The 17274-nt window shown below is 35.1% G+C and overlaps 1 protein-coding gene across 12 annotated transcripts in view; it reads right to left on the reverse strand.

The window, feature by feature from the left end:
- The window catches only part of INTS6 (integrator complex subunit 6), a 119667-nt gene that overhangs the window by 31377 nt on the left and 71016 nt on the right, over positions 1–17274 (reverse strand). For 9 of the 12 annotated variants that reach the window (XR_008651387.2, XR_010116068.1, XR_010116067.1 and 6 more), the window contains exons 10-18: positions 17102–17196; positions 14542–14652; positions 13321–13536; positions 11155–11281; positions 9754–9896; positions 9308–9539; positions 4032–4403; positions 2915–3008; positions 817–959 (exon numbers count right to left, since the gene is read on the reverse strand). Coding sequence is in view for 3 of the 12 variants with exons in the window: in XM_055244807.2 (XP_055100782.1) it covers positions 866–959; positions 2915–3008; positions 4032–4403; positions 9308–9539; positions 9754–9896; positions 11155–11281; positions 13321–13536; positions 14542–14652; positions 17102–17196 (1484 nt within the window). In the remaining 9 variants the exon portion in view is untranslated. Of the gene's footprint in view, positions 1–335; positions 960–2914; positions 3009–4031; positions 4404–9307; positions 9540–9753; positions 9897–11154; positions 11282–13320; positions 13537–14541; positions 14653–17101; positions 17197–17274 lie in introns of those variants that run through there. The other 3 variants (XM_055244807.2, XM_055244805.2, XM_055244808.1) reach the window with 1 other exon arrangement.

Below are 17274 nucleotides of genomic sequence, written 5' to 3' on the forward strand. Positions count from 1 at the left end.
AAAGGAAAAGGTGTGAAGTAAGGAAACCAATAATATCCAAAATTGTCTGCTTTTTAAATAGCTTTTAAAGTATCTGTCTATCTGCCCCAGACAAAGTCATTCCCATCATCTAGGCAGAAATGGGAGTATGTTGGCATGGCCAACAAAAACTACAAACATATAGTAAAAAGGCAATGCAGATTATGTAACATGTAATTACAGTTAGGCTTAACAAACATGAACTTCAAGTGGTGTATTTTTCCAATGCTAAAAAGCAAGGCCTTTAAAATTCCGTTATCTTAGGATGTTTTTAAATGATTACTTTAAATGTGATTATTTCCTAAACCACACAAGAGTAAAATAGAGCATTTATTGATGGAATAACAAAAGTGCTTTTCTTAAATATTCTTCAAAATACATTTGTACAACTTACAATAATATATCCAAAATAACTGTATATACAAAACATTACCTAGTTTTAATGTATGTGCTTTTTTCCCCAAAAATTACAAAGTAACTTCTTTTTTTTTTTTTTTTGGCAAAGTTCAACCTTAACAGAGGTGACAATTTTAAAGGTTGGTTTAAGAAAATAGAACCTGAGGGAAATTGACACGCAAGAGTCAATGACAAGCAAGAGATTTGGAGGAATATTTTTAGTTTGTTAAATAAAAATGTTTTTTAGAGTGATACTTTTCACATTACAAAAATAAACCAAAATGAAGAAAAGGTCACTGTAAAATGATGGAAAAAGGATCTGTAGATTTGCTTTTAGTATTTCAAATAGCCAACAATGCATGTCAGAAAATGAATGCAAGATCACAACAGTCTTGTATTTACTTTGTATTTGAAGAAGATAGTGAAATAAGTGGCCACATTCTATTTTCTTTTAATTGCTATTAATATGGTTGATCTGATTGGCTCTTCGATGAATTTCATCCAAGAAGTTCTCCAGTTGTTCTATTAGCATTCGTTTTTTAAACCTGTATGAAAAAATAAATAGTACTCTCAATTACTTTTTAATGAATAGTATATATCAGTATAATTTTTTTTAAAAAGGAGAGAAAATTGCTTTGGGAAGATTTTTCAAAGTAAAATAGAGAAATCAATACTATGACAATATAAAATATGTTGAAAGATTAGCAAATTATTATCCCAGTACAGTATTATAGTTTGTCCCTAAAACACTCGAGGGCTAAACAATGGGAAAGAGGTTGTTCCTTCCACAACCGAAAAGAAAAAGGAAAAAACAAAAAACCAAAAAACTAATATATTCAAAATGTATTCAAGGGCTGCAAACACTCTAGTGAAATTTGGGCTCCCAAAGGAAATACTTCAATAGCTTTTTCTCATGCTCTTTGTAAGCTGAATGTTGAAAGGAATGTGAACAAAGTATGAATATAATCTCCCACAAAATGGAAGAAGAAATGAAAATTGGGCAGCAGCATTTAAAAACCATGGTATTCTATTACAATTTGAGAGCTAGCAAATCAAGGATAGACATCTATAATACAGAGTATAGCAAGCAGTTAAAGTTCAAGTAACAACTTTAAAAGATTTTCAGTAACAAATATGGACGGACTAAAATTGCATCTGTCTACATAATTGCTGATGGTTTTAAGAATATCCCAAGACACTGGACATTTTATTCCTACTTCCTTGCTACTTAGAAGCTAATATAAATAGCCACCATAATACTACACAACTCTCTAAAAGGTGGCAGAAGTGAAGTACAGATACCGGGGATATAAATTCCTAATGAGGTTTTAGCTGACAGAATGTTACCACGAAGAGCATAATAGGTTAAATACTCAAAATTACATGAAAAATTATAGCCTTATCTTGATCCTGCAAACTGGCCTATGCTCTAGCCACTCCAAAAGTACAAAAAGAAAAGAAAACCAGAAACAAAAAACCAACTTTATCTAAAATCTTCATGTGTAGCATAGAAGAGACAGGGGGACAAAGTGTAAGTGTGTTTACATTTAGAAGGTGGGATGTGATAAGCCCCAAGTTTTCTTATAATACTAAAATCCCCAAAATCTTGAAGGGAAAATAAAAAATGTTTTTAAACTCATACAACTATGTTTTCCAGTTAACTGCACTTCTTAATTACCATTTATAACCTTTATCCACCTTCTTTATACAGTGATCCCTCGGTATCCATGGGGGATTGATTCTAGGCCTCCCTATAAACACCAAAATCCATGAATGCTCAAGTCCCTTGTATAAAATGGCCCAATATTTGCATGTAACCTATGTACATTCTCCCATATGCTCTAAATAATCTCTACATTATTTATAATACTAACACAGTGTAAATACTATATGAATTAGACTGAATTGTTTAGAAAATGACAAGAAAATAAAAGCCTGTATATATTCAATACAGATACAACCATCCATTTCCCCGCCTCCAAATACTTTCAATCTGTGGTTGCTTGAATCCAACGAATGTGGAACCCAGGGATACAGAGGGCCAATGTACTAATGATCCTGGGCTACTGAAACAATCAGAATAAGGCCCATTTGTCCAATTCTTGTCTCCTTAATTACGTTTTCCCATGTAAAAATAAATGACACTCAAGTACGTTATTTTTAGTCACCAATATTAATGCATAAAGGAGAAAAATTAAAGGTTATAAAATATTAATGTAAAGATATCAAAAAGCTACAGAGAAGAATAAACAAGAATTCTCCAAGTATCCAGTAATTTGTAGGGAGAAAAGGTCCATAATTCCTGAAGAATGTATGTGTGGCTGTTTTCTAAGTGAATTTCTTTCAATAAACTAAAAAAGAATAAAAATTTATTTATATGTTGGTATGCCATATACATTTATAAACAATAGAAGTGCAAAACGGATACTGTTAAAATACCGCCTATATAAACTGTGGACTCATTTCATCACCATTTCATTATATGCAATAGTTTATTTACCTTGATGCTTCTTTAATGACATTTTGTAAAAATATTAGTCTTGTTTGTAAACTGCCTTGCACATGCTTCAGTAAAGTGAAGATTCTTTCATATTCTTAAAGCAAAAGAAGCAAAAAGAAAAATTAAGTGCCTTTCATTTGTCTTCTTATTCAATATTGTTCTTTTGCAGTTTATTATATTGATATACTGAGATAAAAACATTCTACATAAAAATTTCACCACTCATTAGAGATTTTATATTTTAACATATATGTAAAAGTACATACACAGCAACAAAGATAAAACAACTAATCAAACCCTGCTTTGTAAGTAAAAGTTCCTATTAAGGTATCAAAGCTTAAAAGGATGAGTAAATAGCTTTATGGTAGTATCACTAAAAAATAAGAACAAGTGGCCTTTACAAAACTCCATCCTTACAGTTTAAAATTCTAACAGCTAACATGGGGGTAACTGGGAAGTGGGGGTAAAAACCAAACAGGTTAAGAGTGTTATTTCAGTTTTAAGTTTTCATACGAAACTCTGCAAGGGCTATAAACGTCTAAACTCCAAGGACTGATTTGTACCCATTTCTGGACCACCCAGGTCATTGTACTACCCCAGGGCAAGTGATCTGTTAACATCCTCTAAATGAATGCCAATAATACTGAACTTTTTCCCACAAAGTTCTTTTGTGTTCACATACCAGATAGCTTTCATAACTTTAGTTTTTCGGCCTAAACATATCCTATAATATCATAGTTTAACTACTAAACACAGTGCTAGGCACTATGACAAGAACTTTACAGACACGAAGTCATTTAATTTTCACTATATCTTTTGTGAGCTAGCTGCTATATTAAAATTCCATCGTTGGTCAGAAGAATATTCAAGACTACGGGTTCCTGTCAATTTATCTGTACAGTGTTGCTCTGCTCTCAGTCCCTGCTGCCTACCATACCTAGTACCTTGGAAATAGAAGATATTCAGTGTTGGTCAGATGAATAAAGGATCTTAGATACTGTTCAAGACAGATCTAGAATCATATCTATTCTTTTACTACAGTTACTTCACTTTTTTTTTTTTGCTTTTTGAGCACATACAGAAATCAGATTTGAGGTTCGTCTCTTATTATACATACTTCTTCCTGGCTTTCGGATTTCTTTCATTATTTGTGCTTTTAGTTCAGTATTGACCTCTTCATGGCTTCTGCAATGCATCAATTTCTTTCCTTTGTTGAGTGAAGATGCTGGTATGTTCTCTTCAGCACATTGTTCTTTATCCCTTGGCTCCTCATGATTTTCTAAAAATCCACCAACAGTGAGGTCATTGGTTCCTAAATGGTCATGACCAAGAGCCTCCGTATGATTGGTTGGCCGTTCCAGTAAACTGGCTGGAGAAGATGTTGAAAATTCAGTATCCATAGCATTTGGTGTAATGTCTGATGAAAGTTGGTCTGCAACATGATTTTCAACCACATCATGTATTATCGAATCATTACTGGTTTCTGAAACTAAAAACAAAGATATGGGGAAAAAATTATGGGATCCAGTCTCAAAGCATACAGTAAATAAAGTTACAAAAGAACATTACTACAGCAAGTCACAACTGTCTTCCTTGACTAATGCAAGTTAACAAATAATGTGATATAGTTCTTAAGCATTGCCAAAGATACAGTAGATTTCAATGTGACACATACGCAGTATTTACAAAATATTTACAATTTTTACCCTTAGAGGAAAAAATAAAGCCAATTTCAAGTAGTTTTTAGTTTTCTGGTTTATTCTATGGCAATTTTATTGAAACAGGTAGGTTCTTGATACTTCAATGAAATATCTATGATCAAAATTATCACGGTCATCTATCTCTACCTTAGAGAGCCCTAACTCACACATATGCCTTATACATCTGGTATCATTTAGAGGCAAAAGTAAACACTGGGTAGTTTTTACTTTCCACTTATACTTCTGCCTTTAACTGTTCCAAATTCTGCAGGGAACAGACCACCAAACAGGTAATGTTTTACAGTATACCCTTCTAACTAGACAATCTAGTCATCATTTATTTACCAGTACAGAGCAACCTGGTGCCCACCTTCAGCTCATTAGACTACTAAAACTGAAAGCTCGCAAGCCTTCCTCTTAACACCAGATTATTAGACTTGCCCCACAGAAAGCAGCTGAATTTTAAGTTCTCTGATTGCTCACCAACCTCCAGGATACCATCTGAATTCATCTCTACTGTCCTCATTTCCTGTCCAAACTATAAACTCAGTTTACTCATAATCCCCTATACACTCATTTCCACAAATCCCCCAAATTCCTGACTCTCTCCTAAATTCTATTCCATGATTTGCAAACTCCTCTTTACCGAATATTCTCTACAACAACTTATGCTTTAACTGAAACCCAGCTCTCCTGTACGGAGACTGCTCTCCTTTCCAGACCAAAAGTAGAAACTGCTTTCTCTTGCACACTCTCCATAGGCATAAAAGGACATGGAGTCACTGATTCCTTCACTTCCTAGTGCTATTGCAAAATTACCCCCTTGCACTCTTGTGAGACTCCACCATGCCACTCACAGTGTTTCTCCTTATCACTGTCTTAGGCCAATCTCCAGGGTACAAGCCTGTAAGATACTGTTGTCTCTGGCACCCAGTTCATAGCCTTCCTTCTGTTGTGCTGAGCCCCTATCAACTCCAGTGGGGATGACACCAAGTTCAAGAAGCCAAAGAAGAGACCCAGAGCCAGCAAACAAGACAAGGCGTTTTGTTGGGGGCTTACATAAAGGGGAGCGAGCCCAGTGGTGGCAAGCTAGGCAGAAGAACCACCTTTTACATACAGTCCAATGGTGGTGGGCTGGACAGGATAACTGCATGGCCCAGTGGCAGCAGGCTGGGCAGAAAAATGGCAACTGCTTGCAAAAAGTATGCAGTTTATAGCGTATTTTCACTTAGCACGCTTCCCCCTAACAACCTCCACCTGGCAGCCTTCATTTAACCCAAAACAAAGGGCCTCAATCCCGTCTGGCCTGCATTCACTTCACAATGGGCTAGCGGCACAGATGTTCCTTATAGATAGGGAATGGATCTTTCGGTTAGCCACCCTATTCCCTAGCTCAGAACTCCCAACCGCATGCAGGTGTTGTCTGCAAGCAGGGTCATTCTCAAGGTATGCTTCAGTTATTGCTATCAAGCGCATCTGCCATGCACATTCCACAAGCCCTTCTGACTTCATTCTTGGTTCTTACTACTACTCGAAGTCTGGTGTGTGGACCAACAGAGAGCTTGCTAGAAATGCTCATCTGCCTCAGACTGAATAAATGAGAATCTGTAGTTTAACTAGACCTCCCAGGTGATTCACATGCATATTCAAGTCTGAGAAGTGCTGTGGTGACTTTAATGTTTAAGCAGATCACCTGTTAAGAACCTGGCCTCCCCATTCCCCAGCTTCTCTCTAAAGAACTTAAACTTATACCTTCGCCTTTCACATCCAGACAAATTCAGAGATGGAGGAGTATCATCTTCACAGTACTCCCGCTACTGCTCCTTAACTCAGCCAGACTTTGACTCTAGCAATTCCTCTACTTTCTTCCTATTAACCATATCCCTTCTAAGTAGCCAATTCTGTATCAGGCTTATATCCCTGTAAGTAAAAGTGATATATCACTTTTACTAATGTCTTAATTTCTTTTGTTCTACTGTCTTCCCATAACATCTGCCAAGCAAAATCCTATCTCTTGACTCGCTCTATCTGCTTGCCCCAGACTTGCATTTGGAATCATGAGCGCTGCTGGAGAAACAGGGCCCAGCTCTATAGAGTGGTCACAATCACTATCTCTACTTGGATCCTAGGCACTGTCTAGCAACCTTATCACAATCTTTTCTCTCTCTCTCCCACAGAGATTGTTAAACTCCCTCACTCTCTTCAAACCTCTGACTTTCCCAATATCCCCTTCCATCTCAGCAATATACTTCACCTTCTATCTCACAGAGCTCGAAAGAAAAGCAAAGCCATGATTAAGGGACTTCCTTTACCTCCCTCTAACTAAATTGCACACACCCTCGCCCCACTTCCCCCCACATTCTGCGTCAATGGAGGGAGCATTCTTTCATCTGTGCTCTAGACCATTCCCTCTTGTGTTCTCAGTAATTTTGTGCTGAGTATGGCTTTTCTCATTTTCATTTTCAACCTCTCCCTCTTTACTGGTTCCATCACCAGCACTGAAACATGCTCAAGCGTCTTTGATATTAAAAACAAAGAAAAATCACCATTTTCAAAACCCTGTGAACTCTTCCAGGTACCATGCTCTTTTTCCATCTTCCTTTTACAACTAAACTTAACTGGTTGTTTATACTCATACTCATTGTTTCCATTTTCTCACCTCTCACTCCTCCCATAACCCCTTATTAGGCTCTGCCCCTTTACTCCATAGAAATTCCTCTTGCTAAGATCACCAAAGACCACAGAATCTTTCCATTTCTCTTGATTGACCTGTTTTTTTTTTAAGTATTTGGGACAACTACCCACTCAATTATCTTGCCCTTTAGCTTCCATGACATTAAATTCTCCCCTATTTTCTCCTATCTCTAAAATTCTTCCTTCTCAATCTCCTTTTCTGCTTTCTTCTCTTAACTTTGGCACTTTCGAGGTTCTGTTCTGAGCGTTTTTTCTTCTGTTTGCCTTGGTGAGATTTTATTCAGTGCAATGGGCAGTAACCTGCCTCTCATACTACCCCTCTAGCCCAATCCTCTTCTCCTGAGTCTCAAACTCAATATTCATCTTCTAACTTAGGATCTCCACTTGATGACCTAATATGCACTTCTAAACTAAATTCATTTATCATTTCTTCTTCCACCCACCCAGTGTCTCTTAAGACAGACGTCTGACTCCTCCCCTCCTCTGTTCCCAACATCCGACCAGTAACCAAGTCCTTTAGTGGCATGTCCAGGTATTTCTCAAATACATATTCTTCTTGAAACCCCACTGTCAGGTCAGCAGCATCTGTTCCCCGGGTTTCCCAACTGATTCCTGTGCATGCACAATTATTTAATAACATCAAATATATAGTCAGTGTTCATACTCTCCAACATGTTTTCTGTTTGTGGAAAAGTTTGATTTTGTTTGATTCTGAGTACAGTTAAGGCCTATGCATTGCAACTGGCTTACATATCTCTTAAACTACATTTGAATCTGTAAAATCCTTCTGTACCCCTTTTATTTTTCTGGAAAAAATTTTTTTTTCTGGAAAATTTTTTTCTGGGAAAAAACCCAACAGATTCTTTCTCCTGTAGAGTTTTCTACAATCTGGATTTTACTAATTGTATCCCACATGTTTCTCTGTCCCCTGTATTTCCTATAAATTGGTTTGATTACATTGACGTTCAATTTTGGTTTTTGGTTTTTTTTTTTTTTTTTTTGGTAAGACAACTTCAAAGGCAGTATTGGATACTTCCATCAGGAGTCATATAATATTTTGTTTCTCTTCAGTTAACATGTTGTAAGTATGACCACTATCTATAATTGATAAGTCCATTAATTCATTAGGGCTTCCCTATATTCATTCTTGCTCCTCTCTGATAATAGTCCACACACATTACAGTCAACCTGGTCTTCATAAAATGCTAATCAGATTAGGTCACCATCATTTTAAAGCCTTTCAGTGGATTCTCACTGTCCTTAGAATAAAGTTGAAAATAGCTTCCAAGACCTTCCATAATCTGGCTTCTATCATCTTTCAGTTCTCACCTTACCTCATTCCCAACACCCTTGCTATACTGTCTTTAAGTTCCCTTAATGTCTTTCTCTTTATGCCTCTGCACATACTATTGCTCTAGCATAAGCAAATGGCATGGCTTTTGGCTTAAGCATTAACTTCCTCAGTAAAGTGCCTTGACTTCACTGACTTAAATCCTCTTGCCAAATGTTTCCAGAATATACTTGACATCTTTTCCATAACATTCAACATACTTCTAATATCTGTTCAATGACTGACCTTCCTTGCTGATTATAAATGAGGGCAGAGATCACTTCTGTCTTCAGTGGTATACCTCAAAGCACAGCATTATCCAAAATAGCATACATATTTAATAATTAGTTGACTTCAACTGAAATTGAAAACCATCTTTCTGTGGATAGTGATAATGCTCCTTTCAAAAGTATTATTTTGAAAGATTTGCAAATGATATGTTAGAACATGATAGCTAATAAAGCATCATAAATATAAGAAATGTTCAAATGCTCATTAAAAAGACATACAAAAATGATTACATGCTCATTTAAACAAATATCTTCTCTATACATTCATTCACTGATTGTACTACTAATCAATTTCCTTCTATAATCTAAAACAAAAATCTCTTCCTTGAAAAGGAACCAAAAGGCAGCAAATAATGTTTAAGAAAAAAACAATTCTTACTTTTATGAAGAGGAAGAGGTTTAATAAGATCTGGCTGTGCTTGAGTTGTAGGTGCAGGTGGTCCTTTTCCCCCAATATGATTGTTTACAACAGGATTCTGCTGTCTGCCTCTTAGTAATGGAGACATACACCGACGTCTTTTAGGGATCCCTTGCATATTTGGTTCTCCAGGTCGTTTATGTTTATTTTGAGGTCCAGCCACAAATTCATCTGCTTCATCTATCATCATACCCTTTAGCAAAAAAGAATACAATTTTCTTGAATTTACAAACAATGTTTAAATGGCACAACCAGTGTCAATTCCAATGAAGGTAACTATATTCTGTTGACATTTATTAGATACTCTACCAGGAAAATAGCTTCAGCTTACTTTAGTTAAATTAAGAACTATAAAACAGACAGTGCCTACCATAAGCAAATTACATAATAGAACATTTCAAAATTACCTTCTTATCCAGCTTAAAGGGGTTGCCAAATGTATGCAACCTTCGCGGCTGATCAGGATCAAGTTCTCTTAGTGGAGAAGGTACTTGCTTGAGGTATTCCTGGTAGTTCCCCATTTGTGCTATAGGAACACTGTGCACTTGATCTTTCAAAAAGAATACAACAGCAAAAAAAGTTAACCTCACTAAGACTATACTCCAATTAGTTCTCAAATAATGTTTCTTTATACATGAATGCTACCTAGTGTTATTCTAGACAGTCTTCTTTACCAACATATTCTAAATTCGTTTGGTGCAATTATAACCACTGCGACAAAATATTTTAAAATAAAATTTAAAATACTGATCTCATCATCTAAACAAAACAAAAATTACCATTAATTTCACACATACATATATTGCCATTAATTCCACACATACAGAAAGTATGTGTGGCCAGGCACAGTGGCTCATGCCTGTAATCCCAGCACTTCGGGAGGCTGAGGCAGGCATCCGGATCACTTGAGGTAAGGAATGAGACCAGTCTGGCCAACATGGCAAAACCCCATCTCTACTAAAAATACAAAAATTAGCAGGGCATGGTGGCACGTGCCTGTAATCCCAGCTACTAGGGAGGTTAAGGAGGAGAATCGCTTGAACCCAGGATGCAGAGGTTGCAGTGAGCCGAGATCACACCACTGCACTCCAGCCTGGGCGACAGAGCAAGGCTCTGACTCGAAAAAAAAAAAAAAAAAAAAAAGTATGTGTGATCTTACCGTGAAAGATGTATCTCTTCTCTTCTACGCTATTCCAAATAAACAGAATTTAATTATAGTAGAATTTGTAGAAAATGGCAGTACATTATGGTAAAAAAGAGAAGTCACATAGCTAACTCTTTTATATAAAATTATTGTTATATAAGCGTTCTGTTAGAACGCTTAAATCAGAGGTGGCAAAGGTTTAAAGTCTCATCTGACTTGATTTATAGTAGGTGCCATGGATAAAGGTGAAGGAATTATCAGAACATGCCATGAAACTGGCCATCCAGAGTTAAACCATCAGATACTGGTATATCTCAAGAAAATGGCTAAGATAAGAAAAATCACTTATTTTAAGTATACAGTTTGATAAGTGGTTGATGTGTGTGTGTGTGCGCGCACGCGCATGAATGCATGAGAAAAGCTATAAAAGGAAACTAAACTGTTAAGAAAGGTTGTTACGGGAAGAGAATTTGGGGCAACAGTGATGGTAGGAAGAAAGGTAGAGAATCAGGGATGATTCACCTTTTACTTCATTTGTTTGAACTTACAATAAGAATGTTATAGTACTGTAATAATTCTTTGAAATTTATATCACCATGCTATGCTTTTTCAGACTATAAAGAAAAAAAATTTAAAAATACCAGTATTAAAACTATGATCTAACCTTCGTCCTGTCCTTTCAGAAATCTGCGAGTGCTCTTCAAAAGATTAGATCTCATTCTTGTTAAGTGATCCAAAAGATTTCGTCTTGGTATGTCATAAGCATTTCTAAATGTCTGTGGCTTCAAATCCTATTAAACAACATTTGAGGACAAAATTTATTGTCAAACATAGAATTACAAGCACCTAAAATCTCTAGGCTGCAGCATAGGTTTGGAAATAAGATATATAAACTAATTAACTTAAAAAAATAAAATAAAGACATACGATATAATCTTAATGTACCGGTTCAGGGCCAAAAGATGAAAATTTGGTAATAAGCTCAACCAAACAATCTCAATTCACCATCTAACTCTAAAGATTTTATTATATATTCTGGATAAAGGAAGTAAACTCATTTAAGTAAAAATCAATTTCCAATTTTTTTTTAAAACAGCTTTGATGTGTAATTTATATACCATAAAATCACCTATTTTAAGTATATAGTTCGATGAGTGTTAGTAAATTTATAGTTGTGAAACCATCATCATAATCCATTTCCACTATCCCCAAGTTCGTTGTACCCACTTGCAGTCAATCACTATTCCTATCCCCAGGCAACCACGTGATGTGCTTTCTATGCTCCATTTTATAAATGGAATTTTGCAACGTCTAATCTTTTGTACTTGGCTTCTTTCAATTAGCATGATGTTTTTGAGATTCATTGACATTATTCATGTATCAGTAGTTTGTTCCTTTTTATTCCAGAGTAGTAGTCTATTATATGGACACACCACATCTTCTTTATCTATTCACCAGTTGATGGGCACTTGGACTGTTTCAAGTTTTTGGCTATTATGAGAAATGCTGCTATGAATTGGCATGCTAAGCCTACAAGTAGAATGACTGATTGTACAGCAAATTTATGTCTACACTTCTTAAGAAAATATCAACTATTTTCTATCAGTAATGTTAGGAGGGTTGCTCCACATTCTCATCAATACCTGTATTTTTTGTCTTTTAAATTTTATTCATTCTAGCAGTTATGAAGTAGTATCTCGTTATGGTTTTAATTTGCACTTCCCTAATGGCTGATAAGGCTGAGCGTTACTTCATGTTCTTATTTGTATTTGTATATTTTCTTTGGTGAAATGTCTGTTCAAGTATTTTGCCCACGTTTGTCCTATTATTGAGTTATATGAATTCTTTATATATTTTGATACAAGTCCTTTATTTGATAAGTGCTTTTCTCCCAAGCTGTAGCTTCCCTCTTCATTTTTAATGTTTCTTTTAAAGAGCAAAGTTTTTTTTATTTTAATGAAATTCAATTCATCAACATTTTTGGTATGTGCTTTTAGAAATCTTTGCTAACTCAACATCATGAAGATTTTTTCCTATGTTTTCTTCTAGAAGTTTATAGTTTTTGTTCTTACATTTAAGATCATGACCACTTCAAATAATATGAGGTAATGGTCAATTCATTATTTTGCATATGGATATCCAATTGTTCTATTTGTTTAAAAGACTGTCTTCTTATCCACTAACTTATTTTAATATCTTTGTTAAGAATTGACTGTGTGTGAGGGCCTACATCTAGACTCAATTCTGTTCCACTAATCTCCTATGTTTATCCTTATGATGGCCACCACACTGCATGGATCACTGTAGTAAGTTTTACAGTAAGTTTTAAAATCAGATGATGTAAGCCTTCCAACTTTATTCTTCTAAAATTGTTTTGGCTATTCTAGGACCTTTACATTTCCATATAAATTTTAGAATCAGCTTGCCTATTTCTACAAAAAGGCTGCTGGGATAAAGATATCTATAACCATGAGTACTCACAAAGCATTTTTGGATCATGCTGTGGGCCTAATAGGGTCATCAGTTTAAGTACAAAACTATAGTGAATTCTACTATCCACTATTGCAACTTAAAGCAATTTCTAAACCTCTTTTTTCTCATCTATAAAATAAACAAGTTAGTTTACTCTTCATCAGTCTATCCATTCATTCACACACCATGTACACTGTTTTAATTCTAGCATTGACAGTATAATGATCATTAGTCTACAAGGGTACAGAAGTACTCTTTCAAGTCTGGATAAACTGAATGTCAGAGTTAACAGAAAATGTGATTTATCCAGTAACATAACAGAACATAACTACAGTAGTACTAAATTCATGATTATTACCTTATTTAGCAAAGCAACTTGGAACCCAGTGTATTCCTTCATATTAAGGTCTAGCAGTCTGTGAGGGACATCCTCTGAAATTCCCTGGAGGAGTTGTTGAAAATCTTTCCTATATGCCATTGATAAACCATGTGATCGGCTCCGGACTTTTATTCCAGTTTCCTGTACTACTTTTTTGCCTACAGATCCAATGACCCGATCAGATTCTATTTTGGCCTAAAGTAAAAATAAGTAAGAATTATCTTGATAAAATCTAAATTAATAAATCAGATACTAATGGTTATGATAATCTATAAATTAAATATATATATTTTAAGTATATAAGAAGTTAAAAACTCAAGTAGCATAGTTTATGTCAAGTATTGGGTAAATTAAACATAGTTTAAACAACAATGTCTTATGATTTTAAATCATTACAACTCTAAACTTTTGGAGCAGGACAAACACAATTTCAATTTATTATTTTATTTGTTAATACCCACTATACTTAAACCATGAAATGTAAATGCACACTAAACGAAAATGTGTATTCCCAATTCGGGGGTGATAGAAAATTATTTTTTTAAAATCATCATTACATAAGACATTTTTACTAGCACATCAATATGGCAAATAATTATGTAGTTCTTCCCTGGAAAGCAAGAAGCAATGTTTTGACTCCTCCCAAACTGCCTTTTGATTTGTAGTTAAGGTAGCGATGTCAGAAGTACTGGAAAAATAATGTATTTCACAGGACATTAATGATTTCACAGTCAGTTAAACTATATACTGCTTGACTACTATATTATTTATTAATGTGATTTATGGCCAGAATGACAAAATTCAGTGTTTTCTACAAACATTTCAAAGAAACTCCCATTCTGAAAGAAAAATCTGCAGGTTTCAAAACATAAAGAAGTTTTTTTTTTTCTTAAGGAAAAATGACTTTCTAATCTAAATTTCTCAAAAGATAAATAATGTTCACATATAAGAAGTCTAGGACCACACTCATGAAGCCATTTTCATAAATAAGGAATTATTATACAATTTTCAAATTAACGTTTCAAAACATAGCACACCATGGATGTGAGACAGAATTATGTAATATATGGCTCTAAAATGTAATATATTAATATAACGGAATTCCATTAGAACCATCAAGAACTAGCTTTTAACCTGTTTAACTATCTTAGCCAAAACCATTCAAAATACTTAATGGCTCACTCTATTTCTTGATATTACCTGTTGACTCAGTTTTTTGAGGTATGAAATGACACTGTAACTAAGTCCATATTCCATACTGTCTGCTATTAGGTTAGGTGCTCCCATCATCCTAACAGCTTTCTTCAAGGGCTATAGGAAAAAAGAAAACATCATTCAATATTAAGCTTATTACAAACATGGTTCCATGTATAGTCTTAAAATTTTCTCCAAAAAATTATTTCCCCTTCTTTTCCTCAATAAGGAAGTAACACAAACATATTTATGTTTCAGTAAAATGTTTGTCAGTGGGATGAAAGGCCGTTTGAAGTAGTTAAAAAGGATTAGAGGCCATAATAACTCCCCAAGACAAGAAGGATAAGATACTGGACTTCCTTGGTACCACTGGGAGATACTAGGTTTGGAAGAAATGGACAGAAGACACGTTCTAGAGGTAGCTCTGACAAAACGTGGGTAGTAAGTGAAAAACACTCAAGGAAAATGCAAGATTTCTACTTTGAGTAATTAGCTGCTCAACCACTCACTAGTTATATGATTCTAGATCAGATTATAAATAAGCCCTCTGGCTCTCTGTGGCTTAGTTTCTCATTTTTAAAATGGGGATAATAACAATACCTACTCTTACAGGGTTGTCATGGGATTAAATGAGTTAATACACAAAGCACTTTATAAAACCATTGGGTACAAATTATTAATCATTACTATTATTATCATATGCTGAGCTGAAAAAAAAAAGCTCTGAAGGAAACATAAGCAGGAGGAAAAAACAATCTAATATTTATTATGGATGTGGTAGTTGAAAGTTAAAAAACCTTTCAATTGTAAGGGGAGACCGAGAAGTACTTTATACGATGAAAAATATCACTAGCAAGAGTGTCTAGCATTTGTGAATGGGACAGAGCCAGAAAAAGGATGATAATCATTGACATATTAGAAAGTGTATAAGCACTGGTGTCAAACTGAAATCAAATCCCGGCCCTGATATTTAACACCTATCTGGCTAGGCTAAATCCTCAGGGTTGCTACGAAACGTAAATGAGTCAACATATGTAACAGTTCCTATTCAAAGTGTTTGTTCTTTTTTGTCCTTCTACTTGCCAGGCACTGTGTGCTAGACATTCATTACAACTTATCTGTTAGAACTATAAAATGTCATGATTTTTAAAGCTCAAGAAATTAATCTCCTAATTATATTAGGGATGATTTAGAAAGATTATTTATAGCCAAATGCTATAATATTCCTGCATCAAAACAGAATACATAAGTGATTTTAAGTACTTTTGTTAAAAAGTTATCTTTCACAAACTAAATCATGTATTTAATAAAATGCATGTTATTGGTTTTACCCACTATGATACACTAATTTTGAAGTAATCAAGTCCTCTAAAGCATATGGTTCTATAAGAATATACACTTACCCACCTTACAAAGTGTTTCTAGAGATTTGGGAAATAATACAACGAAAACTATTGTGCACCCTTAAAAAGAAATATAGTCGGCCCTACATATCTGTGGATTCCCTATTCTGTGAAGTCAACCAACCACAGACTGAAAACGTTAGGAAAAAAAAATGGATCGTTGCATCTGTACTGAACATATACAGACTCTTTTTTCCTTGACATTATTCCTTAAACAATACAGTATAATAAGTATATACATATTAAGTAACCTAGAAATGGTTTAAAGTATACAAGAGAATGTGTGTAGGTTATATGCAAATACTATGCCATTTTATATGAGGGACTTGAGCATCTGTGACTTTTGGTGTCCACAGGTGATCCTGGAGCCAATCCCTCACAGATACTGAGAGACAACTATAATCATAAAACTGTAATTTTAAAAGGTAGTACAACACTCGAGGTTAAAAGCCTAAATCTAAGCCAGACTGAATTTTAGGCTCCTCATCCCCTCACATATTAGCTATGTAGCCTTGTGCAAATTATTTAATTTTTAATGCCTTAGCTTCCTCATCTGTGTAACAGAACCAATAATCATTTCTACCTCATAGGGTAACTGTATAAATTAATGATGTTGCTTAGGACAGTTCCTGGCCTATGTAAGCAGTACATAAATGTTCTCGTGATCATGATCATCATCACTACTCTGCAAATCACTGAAACCTCTCTTTACCTTTACATCTATAGTGGTCATTTGTATACTCAATTTTCATGTCATTTAATCTATAAAAGCAATAAATAAAAGTTATAAAAGTTTATAATACCCACAATAAACCATAAGCATAATATAATTAACAAGTTTTTTTTTTTTTTTTGAGACGGTGTTTCGCTCTTGTTGCCCAGGCTGGAGTGCAGTGGCACAATCTCGGCTTATTGCAACCTCTGCCTTCCAGTTTCAAGCGATTCTCCTGCCTCAGCCTCCCGAGTAGCTGGGATTACAGGCGCCCGCCACCACGCCCAGCTAATTTTTGTATTTTTAGTAGAGACGGGGTTTCACCATGTTGGCCAGGCTGGTCTTGATCTCCTGACCTCATGATCCGCCCGCCTCGGCCTCCCAAAGTGCTGGGATTACAGGCGTGAGCCACTGCGCCCGGCCAACAAGTTCTTTTAAATAATATTCTTACCCCGAGATAGTAGGGAGGCATTGTCTTCAAATAACTTTCAAATGACTGTCTCCACTTCAATGTTGGTTTTGCTTTATGCACTTTAAACAAGTCATCTAGAAACGTATAATGTGAACAAACTATCACTACTCATTATTTTCACACATAGAAGTCAAGTCAAAGACGTTTCCTTT

This window comes from Symphalangus syndactylus, chromosome 15 (assembly GCF_028878055.3).
Source record: "Symphalangus syndactylus isolate Jambi chromosome 15, NHGRI_mSymSyn1-v2.1_pri, whole genome shotgun sequence".
NCBI classification, from domain to species: Eukaryota; Metazoa; Chordata; class Mammalia; order Primates; family Hylobatidae; genus Symphalangus; species Symphalangus syndactylus.